The 22667-nt window shown below is 46.3% G+C and overlaps 1 protein-coding gene and 1 pseudogene across 1 annotated transcript; both read left to right on the top strand.

The window, feature by feature from the left end:
• Positions 1 to 13266, top strand: part of LOC130377677 (ras suppressor protein 1-like) — a 30049-nt pseudogene extending 16783 nt beyond the window's left edge.
• Positions 13267 to 19505: 6239 nt separating this feature from the next.
• c1ql3a (complement component 1, q subcomponent-like 3a) lies at positions 19506 to 22268 on the top strand. The gene is made up of 2 exons (XM_056584485.1): positions 19506 to 20123; positions 22089 to 22268. Exons 1-2 carry the CDS (start codon positions 19530 to 19532, stop codon positions 22266 to 22268), a joined length of 774 nt encoding a protein of 257 aa, XP_056440460.1. The 5' UTR covers positions 19506 to 19529.
• Positions 22269 to 22667: the final 399 nt, after the last annotated feature.

Here is a 22667-nt window from a genome sequence, read left to right as displayed (position 1 = left end):
TCATCCCGACCGAGCCGGTCGAAGCCGCTCCCTGCAGGGCACCGTTTCACCCGTTTGTGTCTGTCTCGGTTCACGTTTATAGCTGCCATTCTTTAGTTCCTTTTTTTGTTTTTTTTCCCCCCCATACACTTAATTGCCTTTACAGGCGCTCGTTCTGCAGAAGCCTCCTCTCTCGTTCGTAATAACCATATTGTTGCATGGAAGCGCCACCGCGCGCCAGCCCCCCCCGAAACTCACACTGCGGTCTGCAGACTCCCCGGGGAGGTGGAGGTTGGCAGTTGAACACCGCCCAGGAGAAGGTGGTGGACGACGTGAAGGGAGGTCTTGGAGGAGGCAGCTCTCTTACAAGCTCTGAGTCTCTCCTTCACTGCACACATTCGTTTTACACATTGTAAAAACGGATAGTTCTGTTCCGCCATTCTGATTGGCTCAAAGCCGATGCTCTACAAAACTGCCTGTGGCTGCATGACAATTCATTTTTAGTCTTAATGCGATGCCAATCTGAAAGTATGCTAGCCTATGTTGCTTGGCAACCACCTTGCTCTTTTTTGGAACTATATTGCTTGGTGGAAGAATCATGACTTGATTTCAATAAATGTGTACATTTTGTGAAATCGATAACAGCCCCTACCTGTTCTAAAATAACTTTAAACCACCAATTGATGATCACAATTCCATAATGCCGTAGTTATTATTCATTGCACGTGACAGTGCACGGTGATCCAACGGATATGTGACATCCATTCAGTACGTGTTAATATGCAAACGTCGGCCCCTCCCGTCGCCCTGTACCTCGACGAAGACAGCGCCGCTATGAGCAGCCATCGATCTTTAGATTTCCGAAAGCCGATCCGTCATCGTCATATCTGCCTCTTCAGCAGCTGTCCAGGTGCGATGATGAAGAGCGCGGCGTGCGACTCGATACGGCGGCCCCCAGCCCGGTCACTTGAGGCTGCCAATAGAAGGCCGGCGTCTCTCTCCGTGATGAATCACTCCCGGGCGCTCCGCCGTGCGCCCCCCCTGAGGGCGGCCCCCTGAGCGCGGCCGCTCCCGGCACACGCACGACGACACAAACCCTTATCCTAGTCAGGGTCTTTTTTTTTTTTTCGGTTCTCCCGCTGTCAGCTCCGGACGCAACGTCTGGGGCCTTGGATGCCTTGGGCCCCCCCCCCCCCCCCCCCACGGGCTAGCCCCCGGGTTCGCTTCTGTCTCTCGTGTCAAACCTTGAGTCGGATAATCCATCCCCCCCCCCCCCCCGCCCCCACGATCATTACTTCAAGTAACACCAGCTCTCAAACTCATGCTGTCTGAGAGCTTGCCAAATTATTTTCTGAGCAAGTTAATAGATCATGTTAGGAACTTCTCTTGGCTTGATCAATTGGGGTTTTATATAAATATCTAACATTTCAGGCAAAATATTAAATGCTCGTCTAATATGTCTATATATATGAAAATAAAGTCTATAATATGTTAGTCTACTCTTAAAGCCCTTTGGAAAACTTTGTGTACTTTGTTAGATTCTCCTTTAATGAAGGTATTCGAGTTGCTTGCTTGCTTGTGTGTGTGTGTGAAAGGAAAGAAATGAGTGAAGATTAAGTGTGACATAGTGATGTGTGCGTGTCAGCGTGTGTGTGAATGTGTGTGTGTGTGTGCGCTTTTGGCAGGGGTCTGTCATCAGACAGGTGATAACAGATTCGTCCGACGGAGATCCTCCTCTGTGGCGTCACAGCTTTTGTTCTCACCTGACTAAATGTCCTTCACCTCTCTCACACTCCCTCTCCCTCTCTGTGCAGACGCCGCTCACACACACCAGTGGCAGACAAAGCCCATCTGGCTCACCAACGTCTGCCTGCACCCTAATGGGTGCTTCATTTATGAGCTTGATCTCGACGAAGGCTGTGTGATGCAATACTGTGCGTGATGGGCGAATGATAACAACGTATCTAGCAGACCCGACAGCATCCAACAGCATAGTGTTGTTTTGATCGACTGTTTTGATACCCATTTAGCAAATTTGGAAAGACATTCCAAGTTTCAGTCAAGAAATATATTTTTGTGTCGGGGTTATGAATGCATAATATATCTGGTAAGCAAAGCAGGCACCTTATGATCAGACCTTCACACAGAAATCTATCTCTGATCTGATCATCCATACAGGCAGTTCCTGTACATTAGGATAACCTGCGGATGATGAACAAACTTATTCTGTGTGTGTGTGTGTGTGTGTGTGTGTGTGTGTGTGTGTGTGTGTGTGTGTGTGTGTGTGTGTGTGTGTGTGTGTGTGTGTGTGTGTGTGTGTGTGTGTGTGTGTGTGTGTGTGTGTGCGTATTTTTATTTCCCATGCATATTTCATTTGGGCACTTGTTTTACTGACAGAGGAATCGGCGTGCTGGTGTTTACTGACAACAAGCCAAACCTGTCTGCTCAGCCACGTAGACTGTGCACATTAACATGCGTTCAGGCCCACGCCCCCACCCCCCACCCCCACTCTTCCGCCACGTTACATTATCTTTTATTCATTGCTTCCTCTGTGGAATGTTGTGATCTTCTCTGTCTTTCCATCCGTCTGCTTCTTCTTCTTATCTCTCGTAACCATCCTATCTTTGATATGACTCCCTGGTCGCACCCCAGGTTAAAAGCCCCTTAAAGGGACAATTTCGAAGAGCCCATAAAGATTTGCATGTGACGCAAGCTAATGTCAGTTAAGTCACTGTCTATCGTTGAATGCTTTAACACAATGAGGGAGCCTATGGCCCACTGATGAAAGCCCTTGCATCTGCAGCAGTATGTATGTTCAAAACTAGGCTACTTTCCCGCCATGCATTCAAATCACAAGCGTGATGTATAATAAGCTGTGTATCTCAGATGTCATTATAACGACTGCTTGATGAGGCACCCGTGAGATTGCACTTCAACTCCAAAGTAGTAGGAACAATGCAAAGGTGGTTTGAAAAAAAACAACCTTCTTCAATTCTTATCGCCATTAACACCACAGCGAGATGTAATTCCCCCTCATTATGTGTACAATTACACTCCTCCCCTCTAAAGAGATGGAACCGCCTGGAATCGGCCCCTTGAACAGTGTTTAGGGACAGACTCTCTTATTGAGCTGATAATAGATGGAGCTCACACACACACACACACACACACACACACACACACACACACACACACACACACACACACACACACACACACACACACACACACACACACACACACACACACACACACTGTCAGGGAGCAGAGGCGCGCTGCCCTCTGTAGCTATTGGGTTTTTTCTCTCGACTTCCAACCACTGCATCATTAACAGCCAATTAGTGGTGGGAGCGTGTGTGCATGCGTGGGTCCCTCCTCAGCCCGGCAACGCTGCACTATTCCCCCCAGGCACCGAGTCGCTTATAAGCGGATTTTTAAAGGCAGAATAATTGGCAAGCATCGTTACAATACAGATACTGCCACAATATGTATCGGTATCGGAGGAATGTCCCGCAGTAAAAAAAAACATCTGATGCCGGTAAAGCCACAACACAAATAATTTTTCTAAAACAAAGAGACGTGTTGTGTGTGCTTGGGAATTAAAAACCTTTCGTGCAAGACAGAAGTATAAAGTGCTTTACAGGGGAAAGCCCTTTCCAGGGAAACAGTTTAAAATAAACTCATCCTCTCACATCTGAGAGGTTGAACTAAAGATATTCTGCAATAAGTAAGTAGAAGACGCTCAACAAAAAGGTGTGTTAGAGAAGGTTTGGGACAGACCGATCCATGTGATGCCCTCGGTGCCTCTGGGATACTGCATTGATCTGCTACGGTTAGGGTTGGTCCTCTTCCCTTTAACGTGGGCAGATAAATGTAGGTAAATGTGTGTGGGCCTGAGAGTGACAGTGCAAGAGCAGCAGGAAGAGAGGTGGAGAGGAAGACCACTTGTTGCTGCTTGGGTTCCACGTAGTACAGCGTGGCTGCTGAAGCAGGTCTATAGCATCAGTCTTTGAAAGGCTTTAAAAGCTCTCGCTCTCTCTCTCTCTCTGGATCATGGTAGAGTGATTGCTGCTTGGTCAGGTTTAATCAACACATACACATAGCCCTACCTGGGATGTTCAATGAATGCATTAAAAGTGTGTGTGGTGTCTGCCCCACTGCCTCTTCATTCAGTCACTGTCTACTAGGTTAAAGGGTGTGTGTGGGGCTAAAGAATGGCCCCTGCTGGGCCGTCTTAATCCACAATGGACAATTTCACCAGCAATAAAAGTAACCTTTCGTAATATTACATTTATTGGGAAAGAAAAATAAAATCCCGTTCTATTCCTTTACCGTGGGAGCCGAGTATAAGAAGCTTCGACATGGGAGCTGGTTTGAATGTGTGTGCGGGGAACACAGAGCCACACGTTTGATTGCAGCAGCCCATCGTTCCTCGTTATTTGGGCTCAGGGTGGGCAGGACAGGGCTCCGTCCCACACACACATACACACACACACACGCACGCATGCACGCACGCACGCACACACACACACACATCGGCGAGACTGGTCGAGGAGACCCCTACACCCTATCCATCACACAGCTCATTAGCCAAGTACAACACAATCTCCCTGCCTGCTCTCTCTCTCTCACTGGTTCTGTTGTGTTACTTCCCCCATCTGCACTTTTTGTTAGTTAACTTTGCCCCAATCCTTTCACACAATTGTCATTCCTGGTCCTTTTTCTCCTTCCTCAATTATTTTCCCCTGAGCCTTGCATTCCTTCCATCTACCTTAATGTATACTTTTTACTTTTAATTCAATGCTTTTCTTACTTTTGTCTACCCTCTTTATGTTTGCCTCCTCTTTCTTGCATCTCTCTCTCTCTCTCTCTCTCTCTCTCTCTCTCTCTCTCTCTCTCTCTCTCTCTCTCTCTCTCTCTCTCTCTCTCTCTCTCTCTCTCTCTCTCTCTCTCTCTCTCTCTCTCTCTCTCTCTCTCTCTCTCTGAAGTTTCCCTGTGCTGTTATACGGCACAGGGTTTGTAACTCAAACCTTAAAGTGCTGCTTACGACAAAACCATATCAACTCATAATGGCAAAAGCAATGGATATAAGATACAGAATATATATTTATATATAAATACACTTGAGCACCGTGTTGTTTGGTCGAGCCATGGCACAATTGCTGGCCGCATCTTCTGTTGCCATTGGTCGAGAGCCGTGCTCGTTTGTAACACATGTTAATTATTGTAACTTATTTCAGATCTACGCTCTGCTCCAGTCCCACTGCCCCCACTGCTCTCCTCCTCCCTCCGGGTCCAGCACACTCATAGATCTCATACACACTTATGTATTCCATATATCTATGTGTTTCTGGGAGCATTTCTGCGCCACGTTTATAGCAGCCTACTAAATTGGCCTGCAGTTCCAGTGAAAACACAAAGCTGGTATCAGATCAATGGCCTATGACATCCGGGCTCATTTATCAAGGGGCCAACAAGGACTGAACGCGCACACACTCACAAACACAGACACACACAGGCCTTTCAACTCTTAAAATGCAACACAAACGTGCAAAAAACGCGGCAAAAGGGGTGAAACGATAACACACACGCACACACACACTTGCAAATGGACACACTTGCAAATAACACACTGCAAACAGTGAGCAAGCTTTGCTTTGATTAATTAAGCCGTGTGGAATAGGAGAGTTCCGTAAAGACAAGTCAGGAATCTGAAACCATTAACCGCCTCCTCTTCACCTCCCCCTTCCAAAATCCATTGGTTGATCGGCGTCTATACCGCTAAAGACACTTGCATAGAGACAAAACTTGTATAGTAATTGCTGTTTATTATATGATACTACTTTAGAATCTAAGTTAGTAACTTTATTGTGTGTGTATGTGTTTGTGTGAGTACTTGCTACACTCTGTGTGTATGGCGATGTGTACTGGGTACACACTTCGGGATGATTAGCCTAATTTTTAGTGAGATTTATATATATATAGATATATATATATATATATATATATATATATATATTCCATGGCCTCGGAATATGTCTGGCAGAGGTCTGAAACACGATATTGATCCATTCATCTTCATAAACCCTGTATATACTGCTGTACGTTGATGGGCAGGTACACAGTGTACCTGCCCATCAACGTACAGCAGTACAGTATATAACGGCTACCTGCTCTGCGCTTTGTGAATGGGTCTGAAAGCATGAGGGAAGAACGTTTTTGCCCTGATCATGTGAAGGGGGCTTTAGCCTTACGCAGTGTATGGATTGAATTGTGGGAGAATCTCTTGTTGCAACATGTACATCTATTTTAACACCATCTGATCACGAGAATGCTAGTGCGATTAAGAATCAGGCCTGGGTGGTTAGGGAACGGCATTGATAAGCGTGTGGTGTGCTGTCTTGGCACACAAAACACATAAGACCAAAACAGTTGCTTTTATCCTCATCTATCGTTAGGTGTGTGGTCTCTCACCTTTACCAAATTTGAAAGATGGTCTAGTGTGTGCCAGGCGTGAGGTTGAGAGGGGGGTGCAGAGTGGATATCCTCTGTTCCCCCTGGGCTCTGGCATCTCCAGTGTACAGCAGACTGTGACGGAGGCCGGGAGGAAGAGGAGAGGACAGCTGGTACGCGGGGGCACAAAGAAAAAAGCGGACATAGGAGAGTCGAGAGGACTCGGCCAAAAGACCCATGGGAACGTCAGACTTCTCTATCTCTCTCTCTCCTCTTTATAAAAAAAAAAGGGTTTGGGATATGAATCACGGAGCCCCATGAGGAAGTTCCATCACAGACACAGAACGAGTGCTGATACATTTTGCCCTGTGCCAAATCTAAAATATAATTGTTTTTACACCAGGGCAGCAAAGCTGATTATTTTCAAAGTAGATTTTTTGTTCTTGTTTATATCAATCATTTGGTCTATAAAATGTCATACATAATAAAATTTACCAGAGTTCAAAGTGACTGTCTCAAAAATGCTTGCTTTATCTGACAAGCAGCCAAGAAAAACAAAACTTTTCTTTTTATAATAATCCACGAACCAAATATTAGAATCAAACTTCACCATAAAATGTTGTTTGTTATTTAAACTTGATAAATGACTTAAACGACTAGTCAACTATACCTAATCAATAAATCAGGTTTGACAAATTTTCCGTCGATCGACTAATCGCCACAGCCCTATTGTGTCCCACTGTATCCATGACCGGTGTGTATTCTGAACGCTGCGCTCATGCATCCAGAGATGAGCAGCCGTGATCCCCCCCCCCCCCCCCTCCTCTCCACGTCCCAGCCCATGCACCGACGGAGGCGCTTGATCGCACCACAGCACTGGCTGGATTTGGTAGACGACTGAGAACCTGCAACGTGCTGTGAAACAGCACTGTGGAGGCGATGAGTGTGCGTTTGTGTGTGTGTGTGTGTGTGTGTGTGTGTGTGTGTGTGTGTGTGTGTGTGTGTGTGTGTGTTGGGGAAAGGGGGATGGGGATAAACTGGCTGCTACACAACCCATAGTGTTCCGGAGTTACTTGAGGACAGAACTGGAGGAACGTACATCGCTCCCGCCTCGCTCAGGAACGAGGCTTGGCGGCTTTAGAGGGATGACGGGTGATTAGGAACAGCTGTCACTGAAGCGGCGAATACATAACGGGCTTTTTTGCGTCGGGGTTGCCACTGTTTTCTTCAGGAGTTGAGGGTTGAGGCAAAACATAGCGTAGTCGCTGCCCTGGGGCCGTGGCGGCCGGCTCGGATTCTGCACATGGACGTCCAATCAGATCACAGCTTTGTTTGGCGTTCTGACTGAAACTGAACGGGCATCCCTATCACCCTAACATGGGTGGGACAAAGGAAAAGTCAGCATCCCTCTCTTTCCTTATAATGTCATGGACATTGTCGGCTCATAGCGGCTGTTGCTTTGCTGGAAGCTAATGATGTGTTCATGGACTTAACTCGGCAGTCTCTTAGTCCTCTCTCACTCACACACCGCCAAACCCTACACACTTCCACAAGAGGCCCACTTAACTTCCATTAACAACCCACTAAAGCTGCAATGACACCCCTGCTCCTTTAGAGGGAGCCTTCTTCAATAAACCCCTTTTTGGGGCTTTAACACAGGGCTTTCTCTGTGTCATTAATTAGGAGCATTATTCTTCACAGGCATACGCACACATTGATCCCTCCTTAGTTCCTCCTCTTTTATGAGACACGTAATGGAGCCTCCTCTTCTATATCTATATCGCTATGTACCCTCCCAGGCCCATTCATCAGCCCAGAGAGATCCACACTTACTCCGGCGCCCCGCCCCCTTGTTGCAGCAGCCCCATGTGGAAGCAAGGCCGGACTGTTTATCGATCAAATGAGCGATCCTGCCCTCCCTTTTAAAAGGCTCTTGCCCAATCAATCAAAAGATTCCACTTTGGACTTATCTGTCTTATGTCTTGCCTTTGGTTGGTCTCTCGGTCTCTCTCTCTCGGTCTCTCTCTCTCTCTCGGTCTCTCTCTCTCTCTCTCTCTCTCTCTCGCTCTCTCTCTCTCTCTCTCTCTCTCTCTCTTATTTATCTATACATATATTTAACATCATTTCATCCTGTGGCATTGGTTGTTGTGTCTGGTTACATGATGTTGTCAATGTTCAGGGCACTTTATTACATGGCTTTGTTCAGTACTGGATTCTGATTGGCAAATTACATAATAATAGCGTCTTAATTCTGAATACCAGAGCGTTGCTATGGGCAAAGTTCCAACCGTAGAATCGAACAGACTATTTATTCCAGCGGAAGCAAAAAAATCATTTTTACATCAATAAAATAAATTTTGCAATAATGACCGACTCGCTGATCTCTTACATAACAGAGGCATCCTCGCCTTAAGGTCCACGTTCTTCCCTTACTTCCTGTAAAAAGGGCTTGTTCTTTAGTTGTTCCTTGGTCAAATGAAATGCTGAAGCGCAGTGAGGGTTTGATTGTTGGTTTGTTCCCCCAAGAAAACTTTATCTTTTTTGTAGCAGTCTAAGTTGCTTACTTTGCGTTGTGGCCATTCTGATCGATCCGTTCAGTCCCACGGTCACAGAGTTTTTGTTGGAGCAAGTTACTTGCTGGTGGAGATATTCTTAGATGCTATTGTTTCCTTTCAGTTTGAATGAATGATTAATTAAGTCGCAAATCATTTAACAAAAAGCTACATTTTTATGATGCATCGTAACTTTTAACGTCGAAACACAAACGTGCACAAGACCTTAAGTCCGATCTAAACCTACATTAGTGCTAGCAGTAAGCTTTACATAATTGTCCTCTCTATGTGGCCCCCTTAGCCCAATTACTACCACTACTTTGACTAGTATTAGTACAGCCCGTATTGACGGGGTGTTTTAGGGTTCCACCGAGTTTCAGAGTTGGCTTTATCCTCTGGGAGCGTGACTGTACGGCTGACTGGACAAGCTCTGCAGGGGAAATAATATAAAGTGTGTGCGTATGCGTGCATGCGTGTGCGTGCGTGCGCGCGCATGTACACAAGTACAGCATATTGTATCCTTTTCTCTTATTTCTCAGAGTTTGGTTATTTGTGGTATTTAGAGAAGGGTATTGGAATGGGGAGGAGTTGCCCTTTTCCCATTCCCCAAGAGGGGCGACCTACTGCAGGGGAACCATCGGAGGACAGCAGGCCCCCTTCCCACTCCATCTACTGCTCCGTTCTGTTACCAGGGGTGAAACCACCGGGTTTAGGTCTGCCTGCCTGTGTGTAAGAGATGTACACTTCCTGTTTGAGTGGAATCAGTCTTCACCATGGACTCCTATAGATGTTTGTTTCAGGATCAAAGATGAGCTGCCTATGCTCGTCCCGGGGCTGTCCAGCCTATCCAGAATGAACTATTTGTGTTTCTCATTCGACAATTATTGTGGTCTAATAAAAATAAATAAATAAATAAATGACACCCATCATATAACGTTTGACCTAAACACCGAAGTTATACATTTAAACTGTGAAGCGTTTAGCTCAAACCTTAGAAATGTTCTCTCAACCCATCCCCACATCTTCATATCAAGCACAAACTAATACGATTTTTTTTAGTTTAGCTAGGGGTTGCCGTGCACTTGTGCATATTTGTACAGGTACTAGTTTGTGTGTATCGGTTTTATATGTGCATGCATGCGTCCTGTACGTGCCTTTAGTAAATATTGAATGCTCCCTCAAATCAAGCGCAGGAACTCTTGACATTTAGCTGCTCTGCAATCCGACCTCAAGATCTCAAAGGGCAGGGTTCATTTGTCTTTATGTATTCATCCTCTTTTCCATTTGAAATAAAAAACGGATGTCAATGACCCACTTGTTTTTTTTCGGTATGGCCCTTGCCACAAAAAGATAATCTGTACACACACACACAGACACAGACACACACACACACACACACACACACAGACTCTGATGTGCGGTCAGGTGCGTGGGGTTGGCGTCGGGCTCGGTAATGATCAGGCACTTAGTCAACATTCACTGTGATCGCCCTATTAGTGTCAGTTACCACTGCAGTACCCGGGCGGACAACCCCCACCACCACCACCACCACCACCCTTTTCTTTTCTCATTCTATCTCTGTCACTACCCCCCCCTTGGGTGGCTTTGGCTCACAGAGAGAGAGAGAGAGAGAGAGAGAGAGAGAGAGAGAGAGGAGAGAGCTTGGTGAAGTGGAAAGGGCCGTTCCTTGTGCTTCTGTCTCTGTGTTAACCCCCTCTCTCTCTTTCTCTATCTCGCTCACTTGCTCTTTCCACACACACACACACACACACACACACACACACACACACACACACCCGCAGCGCATGCACACATACAGACACACACACACTTCCTCTCCTGCTCTGCTCTTCCTCTCTGGAATGGCTCAGTTTAGAAATAATTGTCTCTTTGTGTGCATCCTTGATTTTGTTTTTTTGCTTCTCTCTGGCCCTCAGCTGGGTAGAAGAGAGAGGGAGGGGAGCTTCTTGCTCATAAAAACGCTCTTTCAAACATATACATAGATTTGCTTTTTGGTAATGTTGTATCCCCCTTTTTTCCGCGGAAGGGGCTTTGATAGCAAAAGTCAATTTGCTAAGTCTCTCTCTCTCTCTCTCTCTCTCTCTCTCTCTCTCTCTCTCTCTCTCTCTCTCTCTCTCTCTCTCTCTCTCTCTCTCTCTCTCCCACCCCTTTTTCTCCCCTTCTATAATCTATAATCGTATGCTTATCCTATCTCTCCGTCTCTCTCTCTCTCTCTGTCCTCTCCAGCCTGTACGGTCGGAACCTGCAGGCCAACCCGGAGCCCCCCAAGAAGAACACGGACAAGAGCAAGAAGATCAGCCGCAAGCCGCTGGCCGCCAAGAACAAGTGATGAGAGAGGGATGGAAGAGGAGGAGGAGAGGCTAAACCTGCTCTCACTGCATGTGCCTTTTAACGCCCCTTTTCATTAGAATTTTCCCTGTTTATTTTTTCTTTTTTGGCGTCCTTATTTATCGTTCATTTTATACTGCCTTGTATTTCTGAAGTCCTTGTCGCAGCAGTGCCTCCTCGAGTCGTCGTACTCCGGTTGTGCGTGGGGTCCAAGGACCAGTCTCTGATCTCTGCCGTTCTGCAGCTGTTTTGTACTGATTAAATGATGATTTCAGATTTTAAAACACAAATTCCCATTTCTTCTTTCTTCTTCAACTCTTCAACCATGCATCTCCTGTACGGCAAGCTCTATTCCTTGGCATGGTTTAATTTTACTTTCGGTCGCACATACAGAAGGAGATGTGACCAGACATAGGGGCAAGCCAATCTAAGGCCCAATCCCATTTCTACCCCTTACCCCTCTCCCTTGTTTTGAAGGGGTAAGGGGTAGAAATGGGATTGGGCCTTAGGCCCAAACCCATTTTTACCCCTTACGCCTTCCCCTTCCCCCTTCCCCTTACACCTTCAAAACAAGGGGGAGGGGTAAGGGGTAGAAATGGGATTGGGCCTTAGCCTATCTGCCTTTTGGCTAGGTTGAAACTACACTTCATATCAAGCAAACAACCAAATCTTAATTCCACTTCATGACGGTTGCAGAGAACTCGCCTTTTTCTCGTGTGACAGCCAGACACTTGACTTTGTTGTCCTTTTCGTAATCCGGGCCCTTACTGTGACCTCCGGAGCCCCCACTGACTCAGGTCTGGCTGGGAACAAGCTGCAATGGGGCCCCACCAGCGGCTGATCGACCCCGGGGCCCCTGTCAGGAAGAGGGCTCAAACACCCCGGGGGGACCACCAGACCCTCACACACGTGGGTCTCAGCTATGACACACACACGTGTTTGTGTGTGTGTCCTAGCTATGTTTAAGGCATGAGATAGAGAGGTTGTTAGCTACCCCTAAAACTGTTGGGTCACGACCACAAGGGAAGAAGAATCTCTCTGGTTCACTCACACGCAGTCACACACGCATATATACAAATACACATACACACAAACCTAGTGCCTTTTTAGTTTAGTCGCTTTGTTTGTAATTGCCTGCTGTTCAATTGCCTCTCTCTGACTTTCTTTCTACTGTCTTTGCCTTCCGTCAGACATCGTGGCTTCTCCACGTTTAGTAAATCTGAACAATAGGACATTGACCATGATGCTTAGATATTATTTTTATACACATCACCCTTGCGATTGAAAAAGACTGAGTTAATGACTACATCCTTAAAGTACAATACCCACTTGTAGCTCCTCAATTTCTCCAACTGGACTCCATTACGGCTCCTTTTATAGTGTTCATTTCACTGTGTGTGTGTGTGTGTGCGTGTGCGTGTGTGTGTGTGCGTGCGTGTGTGTTTGTGTAGGCGCACGAGCGTAGGCATGTGGTGTGCTCCTGTAAGAAAGACTGATTTCAAGTGGTTTTTTTTTGTCAAGTGTTTTTCCTCCTATCTGGGACAAACCCGGAACCCAATATTAGCCCCGATTCACGGGAACAAGTTATTTTTAAAGAGCACGCAGAAGAAGAAGAAAGAATTGAGGCACTCACCTTACCGTCCGTCACATCACAACTTGTTGCAAAATGAACAATTGTAATCACTCCAATTCTTCTGTATTAATACCGAATACAAAAGAAGTTGAAAAGTTGAAATGTGCAGGACGTCACATGACAGCTTTTTGCAAAATGAACAAATGTAATCACTGCAATTCTTTTGTATTAATTTGTATCATGCTTTTCTCGGGTGCCACGATACACTGTTACATGTACCATTTGCTCTGTGTATCAATTATTTTGAATAAAGCATTATCGTTTGCGTAATGTTGCTTGGCCTTATTCTGCTGGACATTATTCCCACAATCATCATTTTCAACAATTCAATATTTATTTCCGACTCAACTCTAATGCATCAATATTGCAGCATCATTTAAGAAATTATTAACACATTCATATACACATTCAAATGCATAGTCCAATATAAAATTCAACTCACTATTGTTAACGTGGTTGAATAGATTTTACCTTAAACTTCCATAAAATATCTAAAGCAGAAATTGGAATGAATCGCCCTGAACGAGATGCATAACAGGCCTTTAAAGCAGCATATACAACCAGCTTAGGGGCAGATGTCCGGTACAAGACATGCTTATAATGCTATTCCTGAATGAAACCTACAGACCAGATTGGAGACGTCTTAGACATATATACAGTATGTACTCTTGGAACAACTCTTCCGGTAAACACAGGATGTTTGTTACAGTCTACATAAAAAATCACTTCTCACACGTCGGTGTCTCACTCTCACTGTCATCCTTTCAGCATTGTTTCCTGTGCTGCTCCAAACAAGCCTTGACTGGTTGGCTGGTGTGTGTATGTGTGTGAGTGCTGTGTGCGTGCACGTGCGTGTGTCTTTTGGTGGGGGTAAGGGGTGTAAGAGGAAACAAAGTAAGCGAAGAAAAAATATTTCAAAACAAAGTATATTAGTACAGAACCCTTTGTGCATGTTTGCCACTGCTTTCAAGTGTGTGTGTGTGTGTGTGTGTGTGTGTGTGTGTGTGTGTGTGTGTGTGTGTGTGTGTGTGTGTGTGTGTGTGTGTGTGTGTGTGTGTGTGTGTGTGAGAGAGCATGAGAGTGTCTCTGTGTGTGTGTGTGTGTGTGTGTGTGTGTGTGTGTGTGTGTGTGTGTGTGTGTGTGTGTGTGTGTGTGTGTATCCACCCTGCCTGCCTATTCACACACCGCACACAGTCACGGGCGCAGCAGGCACATCTGTTTGGCCATCGGAGCAGCGCATACTCACCACGGGACTCCTGTCCACACACACACAAACACACACACACACACACACACACACACACACAGTAACACACACACACAGTAACACACACACGCTGCTCTCACACTCTCCTCTCCACACATTTCAGTCCAACTTTCTCTTTCTCACGTCACCACCAACCTCGTCATCATCATCAGCATTATATATACACACCCCCCGGCCTCCTCTTCACAACCTAGCCTTCAATTTCGACTGTAAGCGGTCAACAGTTTTACGTACTGTATCACACACCAGGGTCAGAGACTAATGAGGGAGGGTGGGGGGGAGGGGGGGGGGAACACATGGGAAATCATACAAAGAACAGCTGCGGAAATAGCACCAACGTTTCATATCAGGGTCAGTGTATGCGCTGGCAATCATGAATAACGTCACAGTTGTTCCGCACGCACCCAGCTCCTATCGTATTCCAACGCCCGCAGTTCATGAGGTCCTGTAAGACTGTACATCGTTTTAGGGTGCAACTTGTGGCAGCCATTTTTGTATCATTGGTCATCCTATACGTACAATGCAAAAATATATTTTCGAGGTGTAATTTAATTGCGCCACTCATTGTATTTGCATAATGTATTCCCCCTTTAATGCTCTGCTAGCAGCGGCAGGCCCTGCATTTCCCGGCGGATATATGCAAATATGACGCATGCACGGGAACTGACGCATGGCCATTTGCTGGGAAGGTGATGGTGGTTCACCGGCATATATTCAGTTAAAATGCTTACCCTTCAGAACAGCATCCACAAGTGGATGGGGAATTGCGTATTGCTGCACCTGAAATGGATAATCCATATTTAACCTTTACCCAACCTCATACAGACACTCATTTGCATGACAGGGGTAAACAAACAACAGTAAATGCAGATATCTACTAATGCCTCGTTACCCACTTCCTCATTCACGGTAATAATAATAGTTACAGTCATTATGATCCTAAGGACCATCTCCTGTTGTCAACCGCAATGTGCAGCTTGGCCAGCCAACAGCCCTCCACATGCATTATTTATATTACTTAAGTAATCTAAATTACATATTTAGATCACTGAATTAAGATACAGGTCATTCATGAGCAGGTAGGGGTTAGGGGTCCTGGTCAGAGATGCCTCCAGATAGACGTTATGGGAAAAAGACACCCAGTGTCTTTCAGCTGCGAGTCAAACACTAGACAATTTATAATATACAATTTACGAACCAGGTGGCCTTATTGAAATGTGGATCTCCTCTAACGGGACATAGGCAAACAAAGAGCGATATAAGCTCCATCCAGCTTGTCTCGCCAGCCCACTGAATCTGACCCCCGGATTTCACATTCAGTTCAATGGCTATATATGATAGGATGAAGACCACATTGTAAACTCTGTCAAGAAAGAATGTTTAATGTGGCATTTTTATGTTGTCATGAACATCTGAAAACCAATCCCCCTTTATCTTATTCTCGATTAGATGTTAAATTATAACGACTGTAGTGTCCACGATTGCGTTCAACATCAAATATTCCAGCAATGTTAAGTAGGCCTATTTCTTGAATGTTTTGTAAGGCTTAATTGTGGTGTACAATGAGGCAGTTAATACTCAATAAATAGCCTACATTTGAGTTTGATCAATGACTGATTTTAAAGCTAGGGCGGCAATATATCTGATATTGGAGTATACTACCTCATGCGTCAATTGCTTGTTTGGTTTACAAACACCACAAGCGGGTCTTCTTGCCAATATACATTTCTGGCACATGCATATTATATGATTGCAAAGTGTGACTATAAAGAAAACGCAACAGTCTGGACCTTCTTACAGTTATCAACAGAATGTGAAGAAATAACTCTTTTGACGTTGTGTGTCTTGAGTTGCTGAGGTATTTAATAAAGTAAGACATTTGGCCTGGCTAGCAGCGGCCTTAACGTCTCGTAATACCACTTTGTACACCAGAGATCCCCTTCCCTGCAGCGACCGGTCTCCAGCAAGAGCGGATGAATTATCCTATTTATTAGAGCTTTTTTAACTTCAAGAAGAGCGCCTTGGTCAGCTTATCTTTTTAGAAACTATGTTTTTGTGTAACAAAGAGCACCTACGCACTAACTGATTCACTTCAGAACTACACCGTAGCCCTTTAACCTGTCTACCTAAGTTACTAGTGAAAATATGGTGTCTACATGTAACCTAGTTTGTTGATATGCGGTTCAGATGTTCAGCATACTAAAGGCATGTGCACCACAACTGTCTGGCGATATGCTGTCCCCTATTGGTTTGGAGGTTGTTGGACTAATTCGGCCCAATCTAGCAATTTACACCTTTTAAAGTGCCTTAAATGATTAGAATTGGCATTTGTTTTTTTGAAGTAGGCAAGAGGTCATGGTGTTCCTGTTCTTCTTAAGCATCTTTTACAAGCCTAAAACGGGGCCCATCATGACGTTCCTCACAAACTGCTCCTAAAAGTTGGGAAGGAATAGACAAAGAAAGAAGCAAAGCCCTGTTTCCAACCTAATCCCATAGTGGACGATTCATCACCAAGGAGATCCAGAGTAATGGCAATCTGACCCAGACTCTATCGCAATTCAGTCGGGGTCTATTAAAAAAGCTAAGCTCCGGCTGATAAATGAAGCCCCTGCTGGTGGGAATCTGTCATTACCCAGAGTGGGCGTGTAGTCGTGACCTTTTTCCAACCAGCCCTGTTTACTTAAGCTGCTCACCAACAACAACAACAACAACAACAACGCAAACATTGAAAACTGAATCGAAGACAATCCCACAACAAAAAATGGCCGCCAAGTGATTGTCTCCAACCAAGGTTCACCTCAGGTGAATTTAGTCTTGTTTTCCTTGTTAGGTGTTTCTTCTAATTATAAGTTTACGTTCTCCCATCACAGTTTTTTTTTTTTTTTAATCCGCCCACGCCTCTTCTTTGGATTCAACTCACGCCTTCCAAGGACGCGGTAGGTCCTGGGCTAACCAAAGCCCATTGATTTCTCCCCGGCTTGATTTATGGGTGGGATGTGTGTTGGGGCGGTTCTGGTTGTCTTTAAGGGGCCTGCACCTTGACACCTTAATGGGGGGGGGACGGGGGGGGGGAGGGTGAGACCCTGTCCTAACACAACCCCAGACCCTGCTGTAATGGATCATGACAGGTGCCATACAGGTGTGTGTTTGTGTTATGTGTGTGTGTGTGTGTGTGTGTGTGTGTGTGTGTGTGTGTGTGTGTGTGTGTGCGTGTGTGTGTGTGTGTGTGTGTGTGTGCGTGTGCGTGCGTGTGCGTGTGTGTGTGTGTACACCCTTCAAGTATTCTTTGTTTAGTTTTTCCAAAAGTAAGTTGAAGCCTGCTCTGGTTTCCTAAGCGTGTGTGTGTGTGTGTGTCTGTATGTGTGTGTGCGCGCAAGAGAGAGTGAGTGAGCGATGTGGCGGGGGTACGTGCACTTGTGTGTGTGTGATGCGTGTCAAGTCATCCCTTCTGACGCATCTTGATGACTCTTCAATTTGACTAAATCTATTCAGTATCCTTTAAGCAACTTTGTTTTCCTGATAGGGCAGAGACACAATGTGAATGTCTCGTCTCCTTTTAATCGTGGGGACGAGATTTAACTTGTTTTTGGCTCCCCTTAAAGACCTCTCCAGCAATTAATCATGTGCAGCTCGGTTATTGACGGAAGTGCCGTTTCAATGATCGGCCCGCTACCTTCATAGCTCATTTTCAGGGACCCGCGATACATCACGCGCTCAATACGTGTACATCTGGAAGCCTAATGAACCCGGGCGTGCGGTCACTTGGATTTCAATATCTTATCATTCCCTAGACACCTGTCCTGAACGGTCAAGACGAATGGCTGGCTCACATTATGAGCTCAAGCGATTCATCAATTACTGCTGCTGTGAAATATGGCCTTTTATCTATTGTGCATCTCTCCTTTATAGGACGATCCGATACTATGTATTTAGATACATGCGCTATGAGATACCATTCAGGGACAATATGTTTTAATATGGAACTATCTGACTATCTGAGCGATCTGATTGGTCAAAAAGGTTTTTGAGAATTATTGTCAAAATATCCTAAAGCTTCACTCAACTGACTCGCAAGTTAAATCGGTGCATTGACCAATTCTCGATCATTTAAAAACTATTCAGGGGCCCACGATGTAGTCGCATCTGTGTTAATCCAACCGGTTACCGATTATATCGGTGAATCGTTACACCCGTACTTTTTATCTATTTATTTATTTAATGATGGGGTGTTTTGTTCAGTCCAAAAACTTGACCCACTCACTTATTTTCTTTAAATTGACGTTGTGGAATGGTTTGATGTACCATTGGATTTGAGACAGACATCCCCCATGTGTGTCTAACGGTAAGCCGGTGGGTGGTGTCACCGGCACTGCGAGATTTCCATCTTCTATAAGACGCGCCGTTATCTTGCCCTCCCCCTTCATTTCGCCTCAGCCTTTCTGACCAGTGTGTTGCACATCGCAGATGCCCGTGTGCTCTCTCCAAAGACCATTGCATTTTTTTTTTTTCCCCCACAACGATCGTCATCAGATATGAGCTTTTTTTTTTCTATTGCTCCTTAAGCCAACTAATCAAGACTTATAGGTCCATGTGTTGAAGGACGTGTTCCGGTTCAGTGTTCATTCGGGTGGTTGTTGTTGTTGTTATTGTTGTTGTTTTTGGAGCTACAGTGCCAAGGTTTAAATTGGGATCAAAAGGAGGATTGTTCTGCTGCTTGACATTCGCGCGCCCTGTCTCTCTTCGCGCACGTGGACCGGATTTAAAGCGCAGACCAACGCGCGAGAGATGCTGAGTCCGGTGCCTTTTGGAAGCCAGTGACGAGTGAATACACGGCAGCCTGAAAAAGGGCTGAAGTTTCTCACAGTGAGCACTTAAAGTAGTGTGGAGAAACTGAGACGCAGAGAGAGAGAGAGAGAGAGAGAGAGACAGAGAGAGAGAGAGAGAGAGAGAGAGAGAGAGAGAGAGAGAGAGAGAGAGAGAGAGAGAGAGAGAGAGAGAGAGAGAGAGAGAGAGAGAGAGAGAGAGAGAGAGAGAGAGAGAGAGCGCGAGCGAGAGATTGGAGGGAGAGACTGAGACATCTGGACCAAAACAAAACGTAAGGGGTTCTGCCCTTAAAAAGTTCATTAACATCCCCGACTAAGGTCGGCTTGGTAGCTGGTCTACTTTTATTTCCATCTGAAGGGATACCTCAACAGCCGGCAACATTTCACCCAAAAGCAGACAGCCGGATCGCCCTGCGCTGACTCGCCTGGTCGGTAGGAAGCGGCTGGTCGCGGCGGGGGTGCTGGGGGTGGTCATGGTGCTGCTACTGGTCATTCTCATCCCGGTTCTGGTTAATTCCGCGGGAACCTCGTCGCACCTTGAGATGTTCGGCCCGTGCCGATGGGTATGCCCTTACGGCACCAATTCGCCCACGAGCACCGCCAGGGCGGACACCCTGCGCGATAACAGCTTTGCGGAGTCCGCACCCACGTTCATCCAAGGTCCGAAGGGGGAACCAGGGAGTCCAGGGAAGACGGGTCCGAGGGGTCCCCCGGGTGAGAAAGGACCACCCGGTCACCCCGGGCCGCCGGGGGATAAGGGAGAACCGGGACGGCCCGGTCTACCGGGACCGGCAGGACCGAACACCGGTGCTGATGCCGGTGCCATCAGCGCCGCCACCTACAGCACCGTGCCCAAGATCGCCTTTTACGCGGGTCTTAAAAAGCAGCACGAGGGATACGAGGTGCTGAAGTTTGACGACGTGGTGACGAATTTGGGGAACCACTACGACCCCACGACCGGGAAGTTCACCTGCTCGATCCCGGGGATTTATTTCTTCACCTACCACGTCCTGATGCGCGGCGGCGACGGCACGAGCATGTGGGCAGACCTGTGTAAGAACATCCAGGTAGGAGCACGCCGCGCGCACACCCTCGCGCTCGTTGTGTATAGGCCTATTCACGCGAACACACATACACGCACGCTTGGCACGCACAAGCGGCACAAATACACTGCGCCCGATGATTGGAAGAATTAGGGTGTCCCATTCCGTAACTTATGTTGTTTAAAGTCACACAAAGTGCACGTTAACGTCATTTGAACTAAATCGGCCATAGTGGAGTGGCGCGTGACGTCCCTCGTTTGGGATTGATTGACGAGGGGTGCGCGAGCGAGGCGGAAACCCCAACGGGTCGTAACGCAGTCATACGTCATTCTTCATCCCACATTTATTTAGAAAACAAAACACATGGTCACACAATAAAAAGATAACATTATGACCAGCGTAATCTCATTTGCATCTATTTTGTATTGAACCAATTTCAAATATTAAATTAAGATTAGGCTAATAATATAATAATTACCAATAATATATAGCCTATCGCAATAATCAATAATGAATATAATAATTATTATTATTACATTCATTATTTCACTCCCAACAGTTACATGCACACAATCAGAAAATCACACACATAAACACAGGCACATTTAAATTCACACACACACACACACACACACACACACACACACACACACACACACACACACACACACACACACACACACACACACACACACACACACACACACACACACACACACAACTCCGCGCTTGTCACTGTTTTTGCCATTCCCCCCCCCCCCCCCCCCGCCCCACCCCTGTACGAAGCCAGTCTCTTGATCAAAGGCTACATGGCGGGGCTGTCAGACAGCAGATCTAATCTGTATCCCCCGGGGCTATACTCGGTGTCACTCTGAGGCACTGTTAGCTCCCACGACTCACAGAGCGGCTTCACCAAGCGCGTCGCCTCCCTGTCCATCAGCCTTACATATAGGCCTAACGTAATGGATCGCCGATAGCAGTCCAACCAGCATCGAGCCAGCCACGGGGCCTTCTATAGGGGCCTTGTTCCGGAAAAACACCGCACAAACATCGATTGACATCACAAAAATTATTAATTTTTTTTAGATCAACAATTTAAGGTGTTTGAAATAAATGTCTCAGATTGATGGATAATTGTTGCTGAATTTAATATTCCGAACGTCAGTAAGCCTGTTACATTTTTTAGACAAAGCCAACATTTTCCCTTTTTTATATTATTATTATATATATTTTGGGACAAACTAAACATGCATACGCACATGCTAACATATGACCTTTATAATACAGTAATAATGTATTTAAACACAGCAAAGCCTGATGTGAGTAATAATTTTAGACCCATGCATATCATTTGAATAAACAGATTCAATCAGGCACTGATTTACATAGATATGCCTTTATTTATTTCTTTAATGAGGACGCGTGCAGACATAATGAGAACATTGGGCAAAAGGTGACTTCTAACTGAAGAGTTTCAGCCATGATTTAAATGTGAAATGCTTATACTCAAAAGTTTGGTAACTATATCCTACTTCAATCTGATAGACTTGGAAGTTAACCCTAACCTTGATTGGCCACCGACAAACACAAAATCAGTTTTTTGAAGAGCGGATATCCCGACTATAAGTGTTTCATTTCATCATCAAGAAGGGGATTCCTCACCGTCATCAAAAGGCCATGTCTATTTGTGAGTGTGTGTGTGTGTGTGTGTGTGTTGTGTGTGTGTGTGTGTGTGTGTGTGTGTGTCTGTGTGTGTGTGTGTGTGTGTGTGTGTGTGTGTGTGTGTGTGTGTGTGTGTGTGTGTGTGTGTGTGTGTGTGTGTGTGTGTGCGCCTGTGTGTGTGTGTGTGTGTGCGTGCGTCAGAGGCCCGAATGCCTTTGCTCATCCATGCATCATCGTCTCCTCTGTGGTGTGCCGCGGTCTGTCTCGGCTTGCCGCTCTCGTGCCCTAAACCCCGCCCCCCCTCACGCTCCTTCGCCCCGCCCGCAGGTACGGGCGAGCGCCATCGCCCAGGACGCCGACCAGAACTACGACTACGCCAGCAACAGCGTGGTGCTTCACCTGGTGCCGGGCGACGAGGTCTACATCAAGCTGGACGGGGGCAAGGCCCACGGGGGGAACAACAACAAGTACAGCACCTTCTCCGGATTCATCCTCTACGCCGATTAGTGGACCGCGCAGCACCGCGCAGCACCGCGCAGCACCGCGCTCTGGAACTTATTTAACCCCCGTCCCCCCCGTCCCCCTCATATTCAGAAGCCAAAATATCCCCCCCCCCACACACACACACTGCTCCCGCCTGTCTCTCCAGCCACTGAACCGGTTTAATGTTAGAAGAAGATGCTTGTTTCTTTGGGAAGAGGGTGGTAGGGGCCATATTGACACAGTCTCACGCGCGACAAGAACCTCATCATCCTTTTTTCGGGGGGGGGGGGGGGGGGGGGATCTGAACGGTCCTGACGGCCTTCCTGAGCCCACCTCAGCCATAGTCTACTCCACACACACTGACACACACATGCACAGACGAGCACACACACACACACACACACACACACACACATATAAAGA

This window comes from Gadus chalcogrammus, chromosome 23, assembly GCF_026213295.1.
Source record: "Gadus chalcogrammus isolate NIFS_2021 chromosome 23, NIFS_Gcha_1.0, whole genome shotgun sequence".
Taxonomy (NCBI): Eukaryota; Metazoa; Chordata; class Actinopteri; order Gadiformes; family Gadidae; genus Gadus; species Gadus chalcogrammus.
Note: the sequence above shows the minus strand (reverse complement) of the source record. Positions and strands in the feature narration are given on the sequence as shown.

Excerpts from the sequence above, each read along its gene's own strand:
- c1ql3a (XM_056584485.1), top strand. The coding sequence starts at position 19,530 with ATGGTGCTGCTACTGGTCATTCTCATCCCGGTTCTGGTTAATTCCGCG. Across the intron at positions 20,124-22,088 it reads ACCTGTGTAAGAACATCCAG|GTACGGGCGAGCGCCATCGC; the intron begins GTAGGAGCACGC and ends CCCCGCCCGCAG.